The 15,780-nt window shown below is 40.1% G+C and overlaps 1 protein-coding gene across 1 annotated transcript in view; it reads right to left on the reverse strand.

Moving 5' to 3' along the window:
- Positions 1–7,534, reverse strand: part of CUNH4orf45 (chromosome unknown C4orf45 homolog) — a 52,863-nt gene extending 45,329 nt beyond the window's left edge. Inside the window, exons 1-2 of the mRNA XM_040625510.1 lie at positions 7,423–7,534; positions 3,568–3,800 (exon numbers count right to left, since the gene is read on the reverse strand). Coding sequence (XP_040481444.1) covers positions 3,568–3,800; positions 7,423–7,534 — 345 coding nt within the window. The remainder of the gene's footprint in view (positions 1–3,567; positions 3,801–7,422) is intronic.
- Positions 7,535–15,780: the final 8,246 nt, after the last annotated feature.

The following is a 15,780-nucleotide window of genomic DNA, read 5'->3' on the forward strand; positions in this document are numbered from 1 at the left end:
TGCAGGAGCAGAAAATGGCGCCAGGAAGCCAGCTCATACTATTGAGGTTTGGGTTAACGAGAAAACCAGGGGGAGGGGAGACATGCCCAGCTAAGAAGGAGTTAGAAATGCCCCTCAGTTTAGCATGGGGTTGAAACCAAAATTGTTTCAATGGTCTTCACATATTCTTTTTTTGGTGGGCAGCAAAGCAAAGTTTATTGAACGATAATAAAGTGATAATACAAAGCTCTGAAGAGGAAAGAGACCCGAGAGGGTTGCCTGGTCTTCATATATTCTTGGAAAAACATCACATATAGTTTGGCAGAGACTAAATCCATTTTTTAAAAGAAGAAGAAGAGGAATGTACTGCTCTTAAATCTGAGATAATAACAAAAGCAATGATCTTTACTGGTTTATATACACACGTACTATGATGACATTGCAGCCCATATAAATATGAGTAGGAAATAGCTAAACATAAAAAGATCCAGAAAAGAAACCCGATATTGTGATTTTTACTGACCTTTGTGATCTGGGGACATTTTTCAGGTCTCACTCAGTCTGGAAGTTATTATCTTTCTACCAAAATGCAGATGATCTGTAAAACCCTTCCTAATGCCCCAAATAGGAGAGACCATTCCCAGGTAGGAAGCGGCTGCCCCAGGCATTTTACCAAGAGTTTAATGGAGGTGCCTGAGGGCCCTTAGCTGCTGGTCTTATACAAACCTGGAGCAGTGGATTAGAAAGAGTAGCTATTCAGGCTATAAAAACCCACTAGATGAAGGTTTGTGCTTGAAATCAAAGTTCTGAGCAACTGCAGTGAGAGACACTGAGCAATCCCTGAAGTTAGGCTGAAACAAAGCGCCGACTTCACTGGGGTTATTATGCACAAGGATGGTGGAGGGATGTAGAAAGGGTCCACTAAAGACAAGGAACCAGGGAAAGAACAGGAGGGACATTGAGACATTTCCCCATTTCCCTAAGTTACATCAAACTAAGGAATTAGCCAGCTCCCTGGTGAGGGAGGAGTGTGAGTTAATGCCACTGACTTTCGTATATTGTTTGTAATTAGGAGCTCATTTTTATGTATGGAGTGTGTGTGTTTGTGTCAGCTCAAATGTCAATTCACACCAAGTCATATGGACCAGAAGTAGCTGCCGGAAGCGCTGGGTTGGTAAGGAATCTAAGTCTGAGGCTAGACTCAAAAACAAATATTGCCTTAGATGTAGAGAGGGAGCCATGCCTGGGTGTGGAGGGGAAGATTAGGAGCCTTGATGACAAAATCTAGGCCTTACACGGTGGATAAATTATAGATGGTTATTTGCTAATATGTACAGTTGACCCTTGAACAACATGGGTTTGAACTGTGCAAGTCTACTTTGATGAGGAATTTTTTTTGGCAAATACAGTACTGTTCTGTAAATGTATTTTCTCTTCCTTATGATTTTCTTAGTAACATTTTCTTTTTTTAGTTTATTGTAAGAATACAGTATATAATACCTATTCAAAATGTCATAATCATCAACATTGAGCATTTTATATTATCCATGGGCTTCTGGTCAATAGTAGGCTATTAGTAATTAAATCTGGGGGGAGTCAAAAGTTATACCCAGATTTTCAACTGTTGGGTCAGCACGCCTAACCCCTTCACTGTTCAAGAGTCAAATGTACAGTCATTCTCAGTGAATCTTGCTGTTCTCATTATCGAGTTCTGAGTCCAAGGAAACCTATAAGGTGTTGTTTAAGATTGTTATGAAACAGGTACATCTTTGGAAACAATTCCTGTCAAAATGCCAGGGCCAAGAAAGTACACAGAGGATAGGCGACAACTCTCACAGCTTATTCCAAACAAGACCAGCTTCTGAATGTGCCACAAGTCGGGGGAGAAAATACTTTGTGTGGTATAGACCATCTCACAGGGGTTAAGAAGACAGTGCTACCGAACAGAGTAATGATTTAAAGTTGTCTGTGAAATATGAATGGAAGAAACAGAATAAATTCCTTCCTGGAAGGCTAGCTTGTGGCTGATATCTCTTTTGGATTCACAGCTAGTTTCAAAGTCCAACGAGTACTTGAATACACTTCATTTGAATAGGCAAATGTGTTCTTAATTTAAAGATAAAGAAGGAAGAGAAGCTATGCACACTCAAGATGGGCAGACAGATGCAGGGCATCACCCAACGAGAAGCAAAAAGGCAACCAAAGTTACGGACTCTGTTCAAACCAGCACCTTGCTTGGGCTGTATTCTTCCTTATGGTGGCCAGTTCTGATGTTTAATCAGATCTCTGATCTTCATCTTTCTTGCTTAAGTGGAATAGGACACAGTTTAAGAACCTGAGCCTTAGTTCCGTTAAATGACACTGAGTAACATTAAGTACAACAACCATAGTACTAAGAGCTGACATTTGGTTGTCAACCATGTGCCAGGCATCATACCTAGGGTGTTCCTTGTAATCTCATACTTAATCCTCACAACATAACAAAAATAGTATTAAATACATAGAGGGCTTGATATGTGCTGGATACTGTTCCCAGCCCTCTATGGATATTAACTTGCTTAATGTTTACAACATCCCAGGAAGGTAAATACTAAGACTCATAATGAAGAAAGCAAAGAGGTTAAGGAACTTGCCCAAGGCCACTCACAGCGAGCTGGCGGCAGAATGGCAGAACGAGGATGGGAATTCAGGTGATCTTGTGACGCGGACACTCTACCACCTACTCTCATGTGGACCAGGAGGGAGCAGCGACCCAGAGAGGTGAACTCACTAGCGCGGGGTCACACAGTGAAACCCAACTCAGAGTCAGGATTTGAATCCGACTCTCTCTTCAAAGCCTGAGCTCGCGAGTACTTTCTCCCACTGCCATAGATTGAGCCAGAAAAAGGGTTTTTTCTTTTGTTATCCTTTACTATATGAGGCTGTACTATATTGCCTTAAGCATTTGAGGAAATCCAGTTATTTCATGATTGATACTTGTTCAATTTTCAGATAATGCAAAGGCCTGCCTGGAAAAAAAAGTCTGAATTCTCAGATTTTACTTCTAAAATCACCTGGGTTCTCTTTTGTTTCAGAGAGCCTGTCTGGGCTCATGCCTACATACACATCACTAAAAGGAACTAAGACAAGATTTCTAAGAACCCTTTGGCTAATTACCCTGAATTATTTGATACAAAGGCATTATCAACACAGTGCATTTTAAAGATCTGGAACTCTCTATTTCGGCTTGTGGATGATGTCCAGCGCAGGCTTCTTTTATACCACCCACTCAGAATGCAGTGCTAGGATGGGGGAAGTATGTGTGAATGTCGCAGCATAAATGTGAATCTGAGTGCATTCCAGAGCCAACACAAATGCTTTCGGATTATGCATGGCTTCCTTCTCTTCACACCTCTCCTCTCATGTATTAAAGAGCCTAAAAGGGAATCATAGCAAGTCCATTTATTCACACATTTATTTTTCTGCAAAACTCAAATCCCATTACTTCTCAATGACAAATCAGGAACATGACATTTCCTGTGGAAGCATACTCAGAAAGGATTCAAATCAGAAACAATATGCTATGAAGAGTGTATTTAAGAGCAATACCTTGATCTGAAAGCCAGTCTGAAGCCTTGTTTGGTTGATAAAACCATACTCTGGTATTCCCCAACCAACTTCACCAACATACTCATATTTATATTTTGCTGGTAAGCTTCTGTTTGAGGCAGGCCTCCACAAATATCTGAGATCTCCAGTCTTTTCCAATGCTGGGCGCTTTTCTCCTATATACGAAGTGTGCTGATGAACTTTAGGCAGATGATCCTTTATATAATCCGGGCCTTAAAAAGAGAGAAAGAAAGACTTTTTAAAAACTCTACACTTGGGGCACCTGGGTGGCTTAGTTGTTTAAGCGTCTGACTCTTGATCTCAGCTTAGGTCTCGATGTCAGGGTCCTGAGTTGGAGCCCCGCATTGGGCTCCATGCTGGGCATGAAGCCTACTTAAAAAAACAACTCTACACTTGGCTCTAAAATGCTTTTGTCATTTTATTTTTTATTTTATTTTATTTTTTTAAGATTTTATTTATTTGACAGAGAGAGAGACAGTCAGCGAGAGAGGGAACACAAGCAGAGGGAGTGGGAGAGGAAGAAGCAGGCTTTCAGCGGAAGAGCCTGACGTGGGGCTCAATCCCAGAACTCTGGGATCACGCCCTAAGCTGAAGGCAGACACATAAGGACTGAGCCACCCAGGCGCCCCAATGCTTTTGTCATTTTAAATGGTGAAAATAAGAATAGTTAATGATTATATGGCATTTACCATGTTCTAGGTGCTAGTATAAGTCTTTTAGATATATTAATTACTTCAGTTAATCCTTATAACCATGAGATAGGTAATATTGTTTTCTCCAGTTTATAGGTAAGGAAAATGAGGCCCAGAAGGACTGGTTACTCTTCTGGAGTCACAGCTAACAAGCTCTTCGTTGCCAGACAGGCTGTCTCACAGGTTGGGCTCTTAATTGTCCCACAGTCTACTGCTCTGTTTAGAATCAACTTAACACAGACATGTCTCAGATACCAAAAACCCTCACTCGTGCCACACTTGTAGGATGTGGGCTTTGAGACATTGGGGTGTTTGATGTAGATAGATAAAATCCTGAAATGAGAATTAGGAAATTTCCCAAATGTATCAGAGGCAACGGGAAAATGGAGACTCTCAGATGAGAAGGGCAGCTTATAACAGATGATGGCCAAATGCAGGGGTATTTAATAAATAGTAGTATTTTAAATGCAAAACAGGGAACAAAAAGGAATCCATGAATTGTGGAAGTGGGTAAAACAAGCAAAAATAGGAGAAGGTCTGGGAAAGGATCACTTAAATAAACCTGGTCTTGAAAGGTGAGGATGTGAAATGTAAAGGGGAGCAAAGATCTATGGGAAGAATGGTACTGATTTAAAATAGAAAGTGAGCTGCAGGCCAGGAAGAGTTTCAGATCCCAGAACCAACAGAGCTGCAAGACTGTGTGGACAGGTTAGGGATGCAAAGAAGAAACTTCGTTCTCGTTACCAGAAGTTGACCAAAGACGTTGGAGGCAGAAGCTGTGCTATGGCCGTGATGTCACCTGGGTCCCTCCCGGCCCTGTGGCTCCTTTCATCTGGCTTTCGGCTCAGGGAGCTCAGTGTTTGCAGAGCACACAGATGGGTCAGGGCTTTGACCAGGTACTCCGATGGAATGGTCAACGTGCTAACAAGTCTGTGCTTGGAAAAGTCCTCTAAGCTTTCCCAGGAAGTTGGAAACATAAGAAATCGCTCTTCAGACACGTGATTTGGGCAGGTGTTATCACAGCTTCCTAATCACCGTCATTCCCCATGATGCACTGAGGATTCACTGTGGCTAATTTCCCTTGGTGAATACATTGGGGCTTCCATTGTATTCATGTCGGGTTTTCCCTCAGGTGTAACGACTTTGGTAAAGAACAGAATGGCCAGAGCATGAAAAACTATTTTTTTCTCAATGTGGTAGGGGTTGAGGTCTTACCTACAAAACTCCTGTCATAAGGAATTTTTGCAAGCTCTTCTGTAGGCAATGAAATACAGAACTGTGGTTAGTCTTGCTAAAACTTCAGTGTATGTTTAGGCCAGTGTTTTCCCAAATGTTTTGTCAAATGCTGCTCCCGTGAGTGCACCTGAAGATATATGTATCGGGGGCGGGGGTGCTTTATAGTCAAAAACATCTGGGAACACGGCTTGCTACGTTTGCCTTTTAGATATTCACAGCCTATGAAAGCATATTAAAAGTTCTGAGAAATCCTGTGGTAAATAAACGTGTTTACAACTAGGTAACCCAGTGTTTCCCAAACTTATTTAAACATGCATCTTTTCTCCATACTGGGTCATGTTTACACATTCTGCAGATACCAATGGATTGGGGGAAATACGGAGCCTCTGTGTAATGTTTCAGTTATCATTAAAACTTTGTCATCACCACATGCTACTACAGATGTGAGAGAAGATATATATCTGTAGTTAGTTCCTTAGTCACGCTGGGGACTGCAAGCCATTTTTAAAAAGACCCATGACTTGACAGCCGAATCAAAAGCACTTAGTTTTAAACAGTGTAGCGGAAGGTACAAATAATCTGCAAACAAGAGTGTGTTTAAGGTGGGAGAGGGCTCCACTCAGGGTTCCCTGTGGCTTTAGTCAAGCCACTGGATTTTTCTAAATTCCCGTCTCCTCATCTGTGCTTTAGAAATAGTGTGACACGATATTCGTGGAACGGGAGATTCCTGGGAAGACCCTGCCCTGGGCACATAATGGACTCAGGCATCTGCCTTACGAGACAGAGGCAGCTAGACGTCATAGCCCAAGACAGGCCCACATTCACAGTGGATGGCCCAGAGCCAGCCCAGTGTCTACCTGACCCACACGCCCACATCTCACTGCCCAGCCAGCAGCACACAGAAAGGGGCTTTCCTTAATGAGACTGCTGCACAGGTGGTTGGCTTTAAGCGTGTCATTTTTGCTCTTCCAAACCTCATCCTCCAGATCCTAGACTCAATGCTGGCTCTGATTCCCTGCTTAAAAGTAAAACTTCCAACTTGTGTGCAATCCATGGTCTCTTTATTTTTCCGTTAACAATGATCATCTCTGTTCAACTACATTTGCTATAGCCCTTAGGGTGTTTCTAGGTTTTGGGGTTTTTTTTTTTTTTTTTTCATCCTATGGCAAGTTTTCCTGGTTCTTTCATCCTCTTCCCCAAACTTCAGCCCTCTTTTGCCAAAGTGAAGTCGGTAGCTCTGGGGTTAATAAAGCCCTCGCTTGCTTATCTTCTTTAAAGTTCTATTTTCTGTCTAAAGGCTTGCTCTAGTGGGACCACTGGCAGCTACGGTGCTCACACAGATCTGCCCCATGTTGGTCAATCAGTTGGAACTCTTCCGACTGTGTAGCCCCATTATGATGGGGGAAGGAGATGTACTTCCATTAAAACCTATGCCAGGCTCGTGGCTCCACATTTCTCCATCCTCCTGCCATGGAAAAACTGTGTACATTTCCTCTCCCCTCTGCATGTGCCCAACAGTATTTGCTCATTTGTGTTGAAATTCTAGATTTGCAGTTAAGGATGTGGTTTTTGAATCTAAACTACTGTAGTTTCAAATCCTGGCTTTGTCTTAGGCGGCTTTGTGACCCAGGAAAGGTGGCTCACCCTTCGAGTTTTTGGCTCCTTATCTGTAAAATGAGAATGGTGATGCCTACCTATCTTGTGGCCATGTTGATGGAGAGGAGAGAATCAATTTTATTTAAAGAACTGCTTCGGTGAGAATGTAGCATATAATATATAGTTAATATTATTATTTGCGCCTTTTCCTCTTTGTTTTGTTTGTTTTTTATTTTTATTTGATGTTTTGTCTTACCTATTGCATTTTTAAAAAACATATTTTAGGAGCTTTCACTGATGAACGATTTACTCCTTATTGTGAACTTCAGATCGTTTCCTGAGAGGAAAGGATCTAGATCAGGGGTTGGCAAACTGTTATCATAAAGGACCAGAGAATAAATATTTTTGGCTTCGTAGGGCATACCGTCTCTGTCTCAGCTACTCAACTCTCTCATTGTAGGGCAAAAGCAGCCGTAGACAGCATGTAAACAAATGAGCATGGCTATGTGCCAATAAAGCTTTATTTATGGACATTGAAATTGTAATTTCGTGGAATTTTCGAATGTAACAAAATATTATTCTTCTTTTGCTTTTTCCCTAACTATTTGAAAATGTAAAAGCCATTCTTTTTTCACCAACCCTACAAAAACAGGTGGCAAGACAAATTTGGACCAGGAGCCATAGTTGGCTGACCTCTGCTCTAGATGGTGGAAAGATGGTGGACACTAAGGAAGCAGATTGCCACAGAGGCTGAAAAGAGCACAGACAGGCCAGTCTGGGAGGTTTCCCAACAAGCTTCATCTGTTGCCAACCCTTGAGAAGGACCCAGCTATGGCATGTGTCAATAGGAAAAGAGAAAATTCCATCTTTGAGGCAAATGTCTTTTTTTGACTTCTTTACATTTGCATGGTTTCATTTAATTAATAATGAACTCATTCATTCATTAATTCTTTCACTTATGCATTTATTCAACTAGTGTTTAGTGATCTATATGTCAGGCACTGTTCTGCGTGCCGGGGATATAGCAGTGAGCAAAGCAAACACCCTGCCTTCATGGAGCTTGTATTTCCTTTAAGAGGCAGGCAGTAAGAGTAAACAGTCTTTCATCAGCTTTCATTTGACTTATCACAATAACCTCTTTTTTTTTTTTTAAGATTTTATTTATTTATTTTGACAGAGATAGAGACAGCCAGCGAGAGAGGGAACACAAGCAGAGGGAGTGGGAGGGGAAGAACCAGGCTCATAGCAGAGGAGCCTGATTTGGGGCTCGATCCCATAACGCCGGGATCACGCCCTGAGCCGAAGGCAGATGCTTAACCGCTGTGCCACCCAGGCGCCCCTATCACAATAACCTCTTAACTAGCCTTGGCTCCGGCTTCTATCCTGTCCAATCCATCCTCCACACAGCTGCCTAAAGGGAACTAAAGCTCAGTTAAAATAAATACCTCCTCTCCTAAAAAAACATGAAATGGTTTTCTGCAGTACTCATAATTTTTTCCATCCGGACTTCTTAGGATGGCTGCTGAGTGTCTTCATCATCTGACCCTAGCCTACGAATTGATTTTTACCTTCTGTCACTTTTTCTCATTATCAGAGTTCATCTTTCAAGGTTTGTTGTGAGTGATGCTTTTCTAGAAAACACCCCTAACCCCCCAAGTCAAAATTAGACACTCCCACACTGCCTCAACAGTAGTTTCTTTTAACTTCACGCTCCTTTTTATATCATATTTATTGGATCTTCTCTATTTTTAACTTCCTAGAGGGTAAAGGCTATGTCTTATTTATGTCTATAAACTTTTTAAAAAGAGTCAATTGAAATATATTTGATATATAACTGTGTACATTTAAAGTGTACAACATATAGATTTGATACATATATTGTAATATGATTGTCATTAGTGTGATAATTAGCACATCTATCCTGTCACATAATTATAATTTTGTAATGGTTGGAATAATTAATATCTAGTTCCTTGGCAAGTTTGATGAAAATAATACAATAATACAAATAATACAATATTATTGTCTATATTTACTATGCTGTGCATTAGATCTCTAGGACTTATTTACTACTCTTTGCAAGTCTGTATCCTTAACATCTCTCCTGGTCCCCCAGTCTCCATGGTAACCACCATTTTCTCTATATTTTTATGAGTTTGGCTTTTTTAGTTTCCATGTATAAGTGTATCGTATAGTACTTGTCTTTCTCTGTCTGACTTATTTCACTTAGCATGATGTCCTCAAGTTCTATCCATATTGTTGCCGATGGCAAAATGGCCTTCTTTCTCACGGCTGAATAATATTCCACTGTAGATATGTATTACCTCTGTAAACTCTTAGCTGCCAGCAGAGTGCTTTGAACATAGTTGGTCCTCAAGAAATATGCATTGAATGCTGAAGTGAGTTGTTAGTTGAATAAACGAGTTTGAAAATTCCATCAAAAGGGGTACCTGGCTGGCTCGGTCTGAAAAGCGTGCAACTCTTGATCTCAGGGTCGTGAGTTCAAACTCTATGTCAGGTGTAGAGATTACTTAAGATAAATGAACCAATAAACTTAAACAGAAATCCATCATAAGACAGGAAGCATAGAAACTCATATTAAAAGAGAAGCAAGCACTTCTTTAAGTATCTAAAGAGCAATCTACTTTCCAGAGCTGCCTTAAATCCTCCTATTTTGGATTTTATGATATGACACTTAAGGATAAGGTCAGAGGAAGAACTGCTTTTCACAACATTTATTTTTATTAGTTAGAGGCAGAGAGAAGGATGAGAGCTCACAGTAATATTACTTCATTTTATAATATTGCCTCATGAGGCCAATTCTCCACTTCAGTGACCAAAATGAAACATTCCAAGGAAATAAATCGAAAGGAATCAAGTGAAACATGGAAATGAGTGTTTTAATAAGTATATTTGGAAATCTGTTGACAATACGGGCATAAATTTGCCATTACAGATGCGCTGTGTAGAACAGCTGGGCTTATTGGGAGACTCAAGGCAAGACAGAGGTCAGAGGTGACAGTAAGAATGCAGAACTATGAAATGAACGCTAATGGATACATCTCACATATGCATGTGGGAGGAAGAAGAGAGGAGACGATGCTAGAAATTAAATTTTGCAACTGCTAATGTGAATAGGACTCTTGAATTCCAACAATTACCACAGAATGGACCCACGGACTGGAAAAATCTTAAGGACTTCATTCATTTCAATCCCATTGGTGCAATTATGTAGTGGGTCTAACCATTAAGCGAACTGAAAGATTAAGTTTATAAGATTTCTGAAAGAGCCAAATAAACATCAGGCAGAAACATCCTTGCTACATGCATCTATTCTTGTGTCAAACAATAAACCTCCTGTGGATAATCCGAAAACATGGAAACTGGAAGCAGTCTCCAATAAACTCAAAGTGCCTCCAATAAATTCATGGATTATTGTGTCAATAAGGTAACTTATATGATAATTATATATGAAATTATAAATTGGAATTTAGAGTTATAAAGAAATAGAGATTTCACTTGATACTTATGCACAGTTCAGCCAATGGTTGAACTCATATTAATGGCACCCTCCTGAGTGCCTGGAACTGGGTCAAGGTGAACAAAGATTCATAAGACATGACCTCTGTCTTTTGGCTTTTTCATATGCTGTAGACTGCACGACTGTGTCCCCCTCCAAGTTCATATGTGAACTCCTAAGGCCCAACATGATGATATTTGGAAGTTGGGCCTGTGGGAAGTGCTTAGGTCTTGAGGGTGGAGCTCTCGTGAATGGGTTTAGCGCCCTCATGAAAGAGAACCCAGAGAGCTCTCTCGCCCCTTCTACCATTTGAGGTTATAGCAAAAACCACAGCCGTTTATGAACCAGGAAGTGGGCACTCACCAGACACGGAATCTACTCTCACCAGGTGCCTTGATCTTGGACTTCCCAGCCTCCAGAACCATGAGAGATAAATTTCTGTTGTGAATAAATCACCCAAGGCAATGATATTCTATTACAGTAACTCCAAACAGACTAAGACACCATACAATCGAAAGAAGACTGTGTTCATCTCCGCTAGGAAACATTGCTCTCATGACAGACATTGTTATTCATTGAAACTTTAAAGTACAGTTTGATCTATGTTTCATGTGTCTGCTTAGGTTTCCTAGCTGTTTCATGATTGCACGTCCTGTCTCCCTGCTTGTCAAGCCAGCCCTTGTTAGTTCCTGTTAGAGACACGAACGGTCTTCTGTTTGCTTTGAAACTTCCACAGCATCCTGAGCAATGCAATACACTAAGCAAACACTTTGTAATATTTCTTGAAAGAATGACTACTTTATCATTAAGGTTGCTGATATAATCCCAAACTATACAATTCTGTATTTCTCCTGGTGAGTGCAGGAAGAAGGCAAGATCAGAAGTTTTGCAAACATCTCTGGGCTTTTAGTTGGAAAATAAAACTGACAGCCTCATCCTGACAAAACTTAGCCACCAGGTGATTCTCTACAGGTTCATCTCACCTGAAGGGGAAATATAAGGAGATAATAATGAATAGGTTTCATTGTTCCTTTTTGGTTTTTGTCTTGGGAATTTTCCTAGTATAAACATGCATAAAATAGTCAATTGTATTATAAGGAACTTTTTACCATTCATGGAAACAGGCTCTAGATGTCCCATTGAAAAAGGATTTTTGAAAGATTTATGTATGTAGCACTAATAAAAACTCATCACGAGTACTATAAATAACAGGGAATCCATGGCAAATGGATTTAATAATAAAGAAAATTATTATGTCGCATAATAAGATCTGCGGTATGAAGATTGTGTGGTTGCTTAATTCAGTAGCTCAGTGATGTCTTCAGAAGTGTAGGGTCTTGCCATCTGTGTTTTCTGCATCAGGTGCCTTCAAGCAAAGCTCCCCTTGAGGTTCCAACGAGGCTGTCAGTTCCAGGTGTCAAATGCAGATACCATAATGCCCATGGCGGGGGGGGGGGGGGGGGTCAGTGAAGAAGCCTTTCCTAGAAAACCCCAGATGAGTTCCTCTTTCATTTTATTGGCCAGGTTTGAGTCATTCATTTCTTCTGAAAACCAAGCACTGGGAAGAGGATTGAGATTTCAGTGACTGGCTTGGATGAGTCAGGGTTTAACCCTGAGTCATGGGAGGTGAGTGTAGACACCCAAACAAAATGGAGGTTCTCTAAAAGGAAGAGGGTGTATTGACCTCTGAGTTATCTGCTGCAAAGAATATAGGGAAATGTTCTTCATAGGAAAGGAAAGAAAGAAAGAAAGAAAGAAAGAAAGAAAGAAAGAAAGAAAGAAAGGAAGGAAGAAAAGAAAGAAAAAGAAATCTCACACACACATATCATGTAACTTTTTGCTGCTTTATAATCTACTTTTAAGACCGAATCAATTATTTGGAGTCACTACTTCACCCTCCTTTGGTTCTTGATCATGATCTCCAACCATTATAATCTGTTTTGGTGTTTTGCTCTCCTACCTGAAGATAGAGCTTTATCTTGAAATGATACATAGAAATGGAGGTAAACCAGGGGCTCCATCAGAACTCATCTTCTCAAAATGCAGGGAGAGAGAGCAGTCATTGGTGTTCCTCTCTATTTAAACCGCCCCCCTTTTTAAAAACATTTTATTTATTTATTTACGAGAATGAGAGAGAGAAGGACAAGCAGACGCCCCTGAGCACAGAGCCTGACACAGGGTTCGATCCCAGGACCCTGAGATCATGACCTGAACTGAAATCAAGAGTCAGACCCTCAACCACCTGAGCCATGCAGGCACCCCTCTCTTTCAACCCTTTGAAAGAGAGCAGAGTCTGCAAACTTTTCTGTAAAAGACAGCGAGTAAATGTTTTCCGCTTGTGCGTGACACCATTTCTGTCACAATTCCTTAACCCTGCCCCAGCAGGACAAAAGCAGCCATAGACAATATGTGAACTATTGTGTGCCTACATTCCAACGAGACTTGATTTATGGACCTTGAAGTTAGAATTTTATGTCATCTCACATGTCACAAATATTCCTCTTTTAAGTTTTTCCAACCACTTACAAAGTTAGAGACGATTTTTGGCTGCATAATACTAGGTGTGAAAACAGATTTGGTCCACAGGCTGTAGTTAACTAACCCCTGATCTAGAGTGTGTCTCATATTTGCCTTTTATTTTACAGAGGAAGCTACCATTAGATAGGAAGCTGCCATTCACATTTTAGATAAGAAGCTTCTGTGCTGATTACTTCACAGCAAAAGTACTTAAAAAAACCATTTCATTTAAATGCATTATTTTGCATGGAAGTGTTCACTTTTTATTTGTATAATAGGTCCCAGTAAAGAGCATTGTTTTATTCTACTTTGCTGGTGTGAATTTGGTCTCATCTCATTTCTGACTTTGTGATCTTGATTTTATTATTAGGCTTGCCTAAGTGACCAAGGAGAAGATGCAAACATAGTTATCCTGCCAGTGCAAATAAAAACCAAAAAAAAGTGGGGTGGGATACTAAATTATACAGATAGATTAGAAATAGCGTCAGGTAAGAATTACACTGGTGTTACCCCACTGGAAAGAGCCGAGAGAGTCCACATTGCTCCATTGGTGCTCTGAGTAATGACGGTAATTACCACCTAATCCAAGGAGAAGAGCGTAACCAGCACTGGACCGGGGAGAAACAGCTACACCAGTTACAGTGCCATGAATTAGAAAATGTACCATTGACTTAATACCAGCTTTGCTTCAAATGAGAAAAGAAAAGAAATTTACAACTTTAAATGTAGACATTGATAGTAAGGCACATCACAATTACAGACAAGTTAAAATGTAATTTATTAAAATAAAATAATACTTTTTAGCCTAGGTGAAATATGGCAATTTCCTTCTGTATTGCCTCGATAAACAGTGTATCAGGAAAGGATTGTCTATTTCTAGATGCCAGCAAGGGAATTCAATTTAGACCAGGGCAATTTAGACTAGTAAGTGGTATTTCTCACCTTGTAAATGATACAATAAACAAGTACAGGAATGCCTGGCTGGCTCAGTTGGTAAAGCATGTGACTCTTGGTCTTAGGGTCATGAGTTCCAGCCCCACGTTGGGTGAGGAGATTACTTTAAAAAAAAAAAAAAGTAGAAATGGCTGAAGCTATGCTATAAGAAAAACATATGAAACCTGCCATTTGAATTATTGAGAAATATTTAATTGTAAAAAGCAAGAAAGCAGTAATCAACAGATAGGTACTCTTTTATTTCTTATACCTTTTTCGTTACACCTTTAGCCCTTTCTACCTGGACCCCTGGGGAACTGGTTGTGCTCCCAGACAGTTAAAAGGATTGAAATAAAATGACTGCTTACTTATTCCTAGAATAGATTTCACTACGCTGCAGTATTTTGCTTTTGAAATGGATTTGTGAACAGGTGAACTGTTAGACTCACAAAGCCACATGAGAGCAGAGATTTACAAATTATAAATTAATTTAAATTTCCTTACCACTCCGTACCTGAATATCCTTACTTTGGGATCTATTTTCCATCCCTGTGAGCAAACAGTTCCTCTAGAATCCACTTGGTATAATAGAAAGAGCACTTGGACAAGGAGAATGGCAACAGGGATTTTGGTTTTAGCCTCGCTGCCATTGGCTGAGTGAACTTGGGAAAGTCATTTTGTCTTCCTTGGTTAACCTCAATTTCTTCTTCTTTTTTTCCCAACAACTTTATTGAAGTATAACCGAAATATAACAAACCACATATATTTAAAGTGTACAATTTGTTAAGTTTTATATGTACACAGGTAACGGGTTTGCCAGATAAATACAGGATATCCAGTCAAATTTGTATCTCAGGTACACAGTGAGTAATTGTTTTAGTCTAAGTATGTTCCAGACAAAAGAATATGTTTTTAGTACATATTCTTTATCCAAAGTTAAGTTTAATTGGGCATCCTATATTTTTACTTGCTAAATCTGGCAACCCTAGTCATGGAATATCACCACAATCAACAAAAAGAATGTACCCATCACCCCCAAGAGTTTCGTCATGCCCCTTTGCAAATCCTTTTTCTCACTCCCTACCCTCTTCCCGTACCCCAAGCACCACTTATCTGCTTTCTGTTACTATAATTAATTTGCATTTTTACAATTTTATGTAAATGACACCAATACAGTATCCACTCTCTTTTGTCTGGCTTCTTACACCAAGCATAAATTATTTTGAGATCATCCGTATTATGACATGTACGGACAGTTTATTCCTTGTTATTGCTGAGCAGTATCTTACCGTATGGTAGTCAACAGTTTATCCATTTTCCTGCAGATGGACTTTGAGGTTGTTTTCAGTGTGTAACTGTTACGAATAAACATTTGTGTAGAGATGTTTGTATGGAAATGTGCTTTCATTTCTCTTAGGTAAATACCTTTGAATGAAATAGCTGGATCATATGGTGGGTGTAGTCACTTGTTAAGAAACTGCTGAACTGCTTTCCAAAGTGGCTGTATCGTTTTACATTTCCACCCGCATGGTATGAGAGTTCTATTTTCTCCACATCCATGTAATTCTTGTTAGAGCTGCTCTTCATTTTTGCCATTCTAATCGGTGGGTTGTGGTGTCTCACTGCAGTTTTATCTTGCATTTCTCTCGTGATTGATCATGTCGAGCGTCTGGTGCTTATTTGCCATCTATATATCTC

This window comes from Ursus maritimus, unplaced genomic scaffold (assembly GCF_017311325.1).
Source record: "Ursus maritimus isolate PB19 unplaced genomic scaffold, ASM1731132v1 scaffold_11, whole genome shotgun sequence".
In the NCBI taxonomy this organism is placed as follows: Eukaryota; Metazoa; Chordata; class Mammalia; order Carnivora; family Ursidae; genus Ursus; species Ursus maritimus.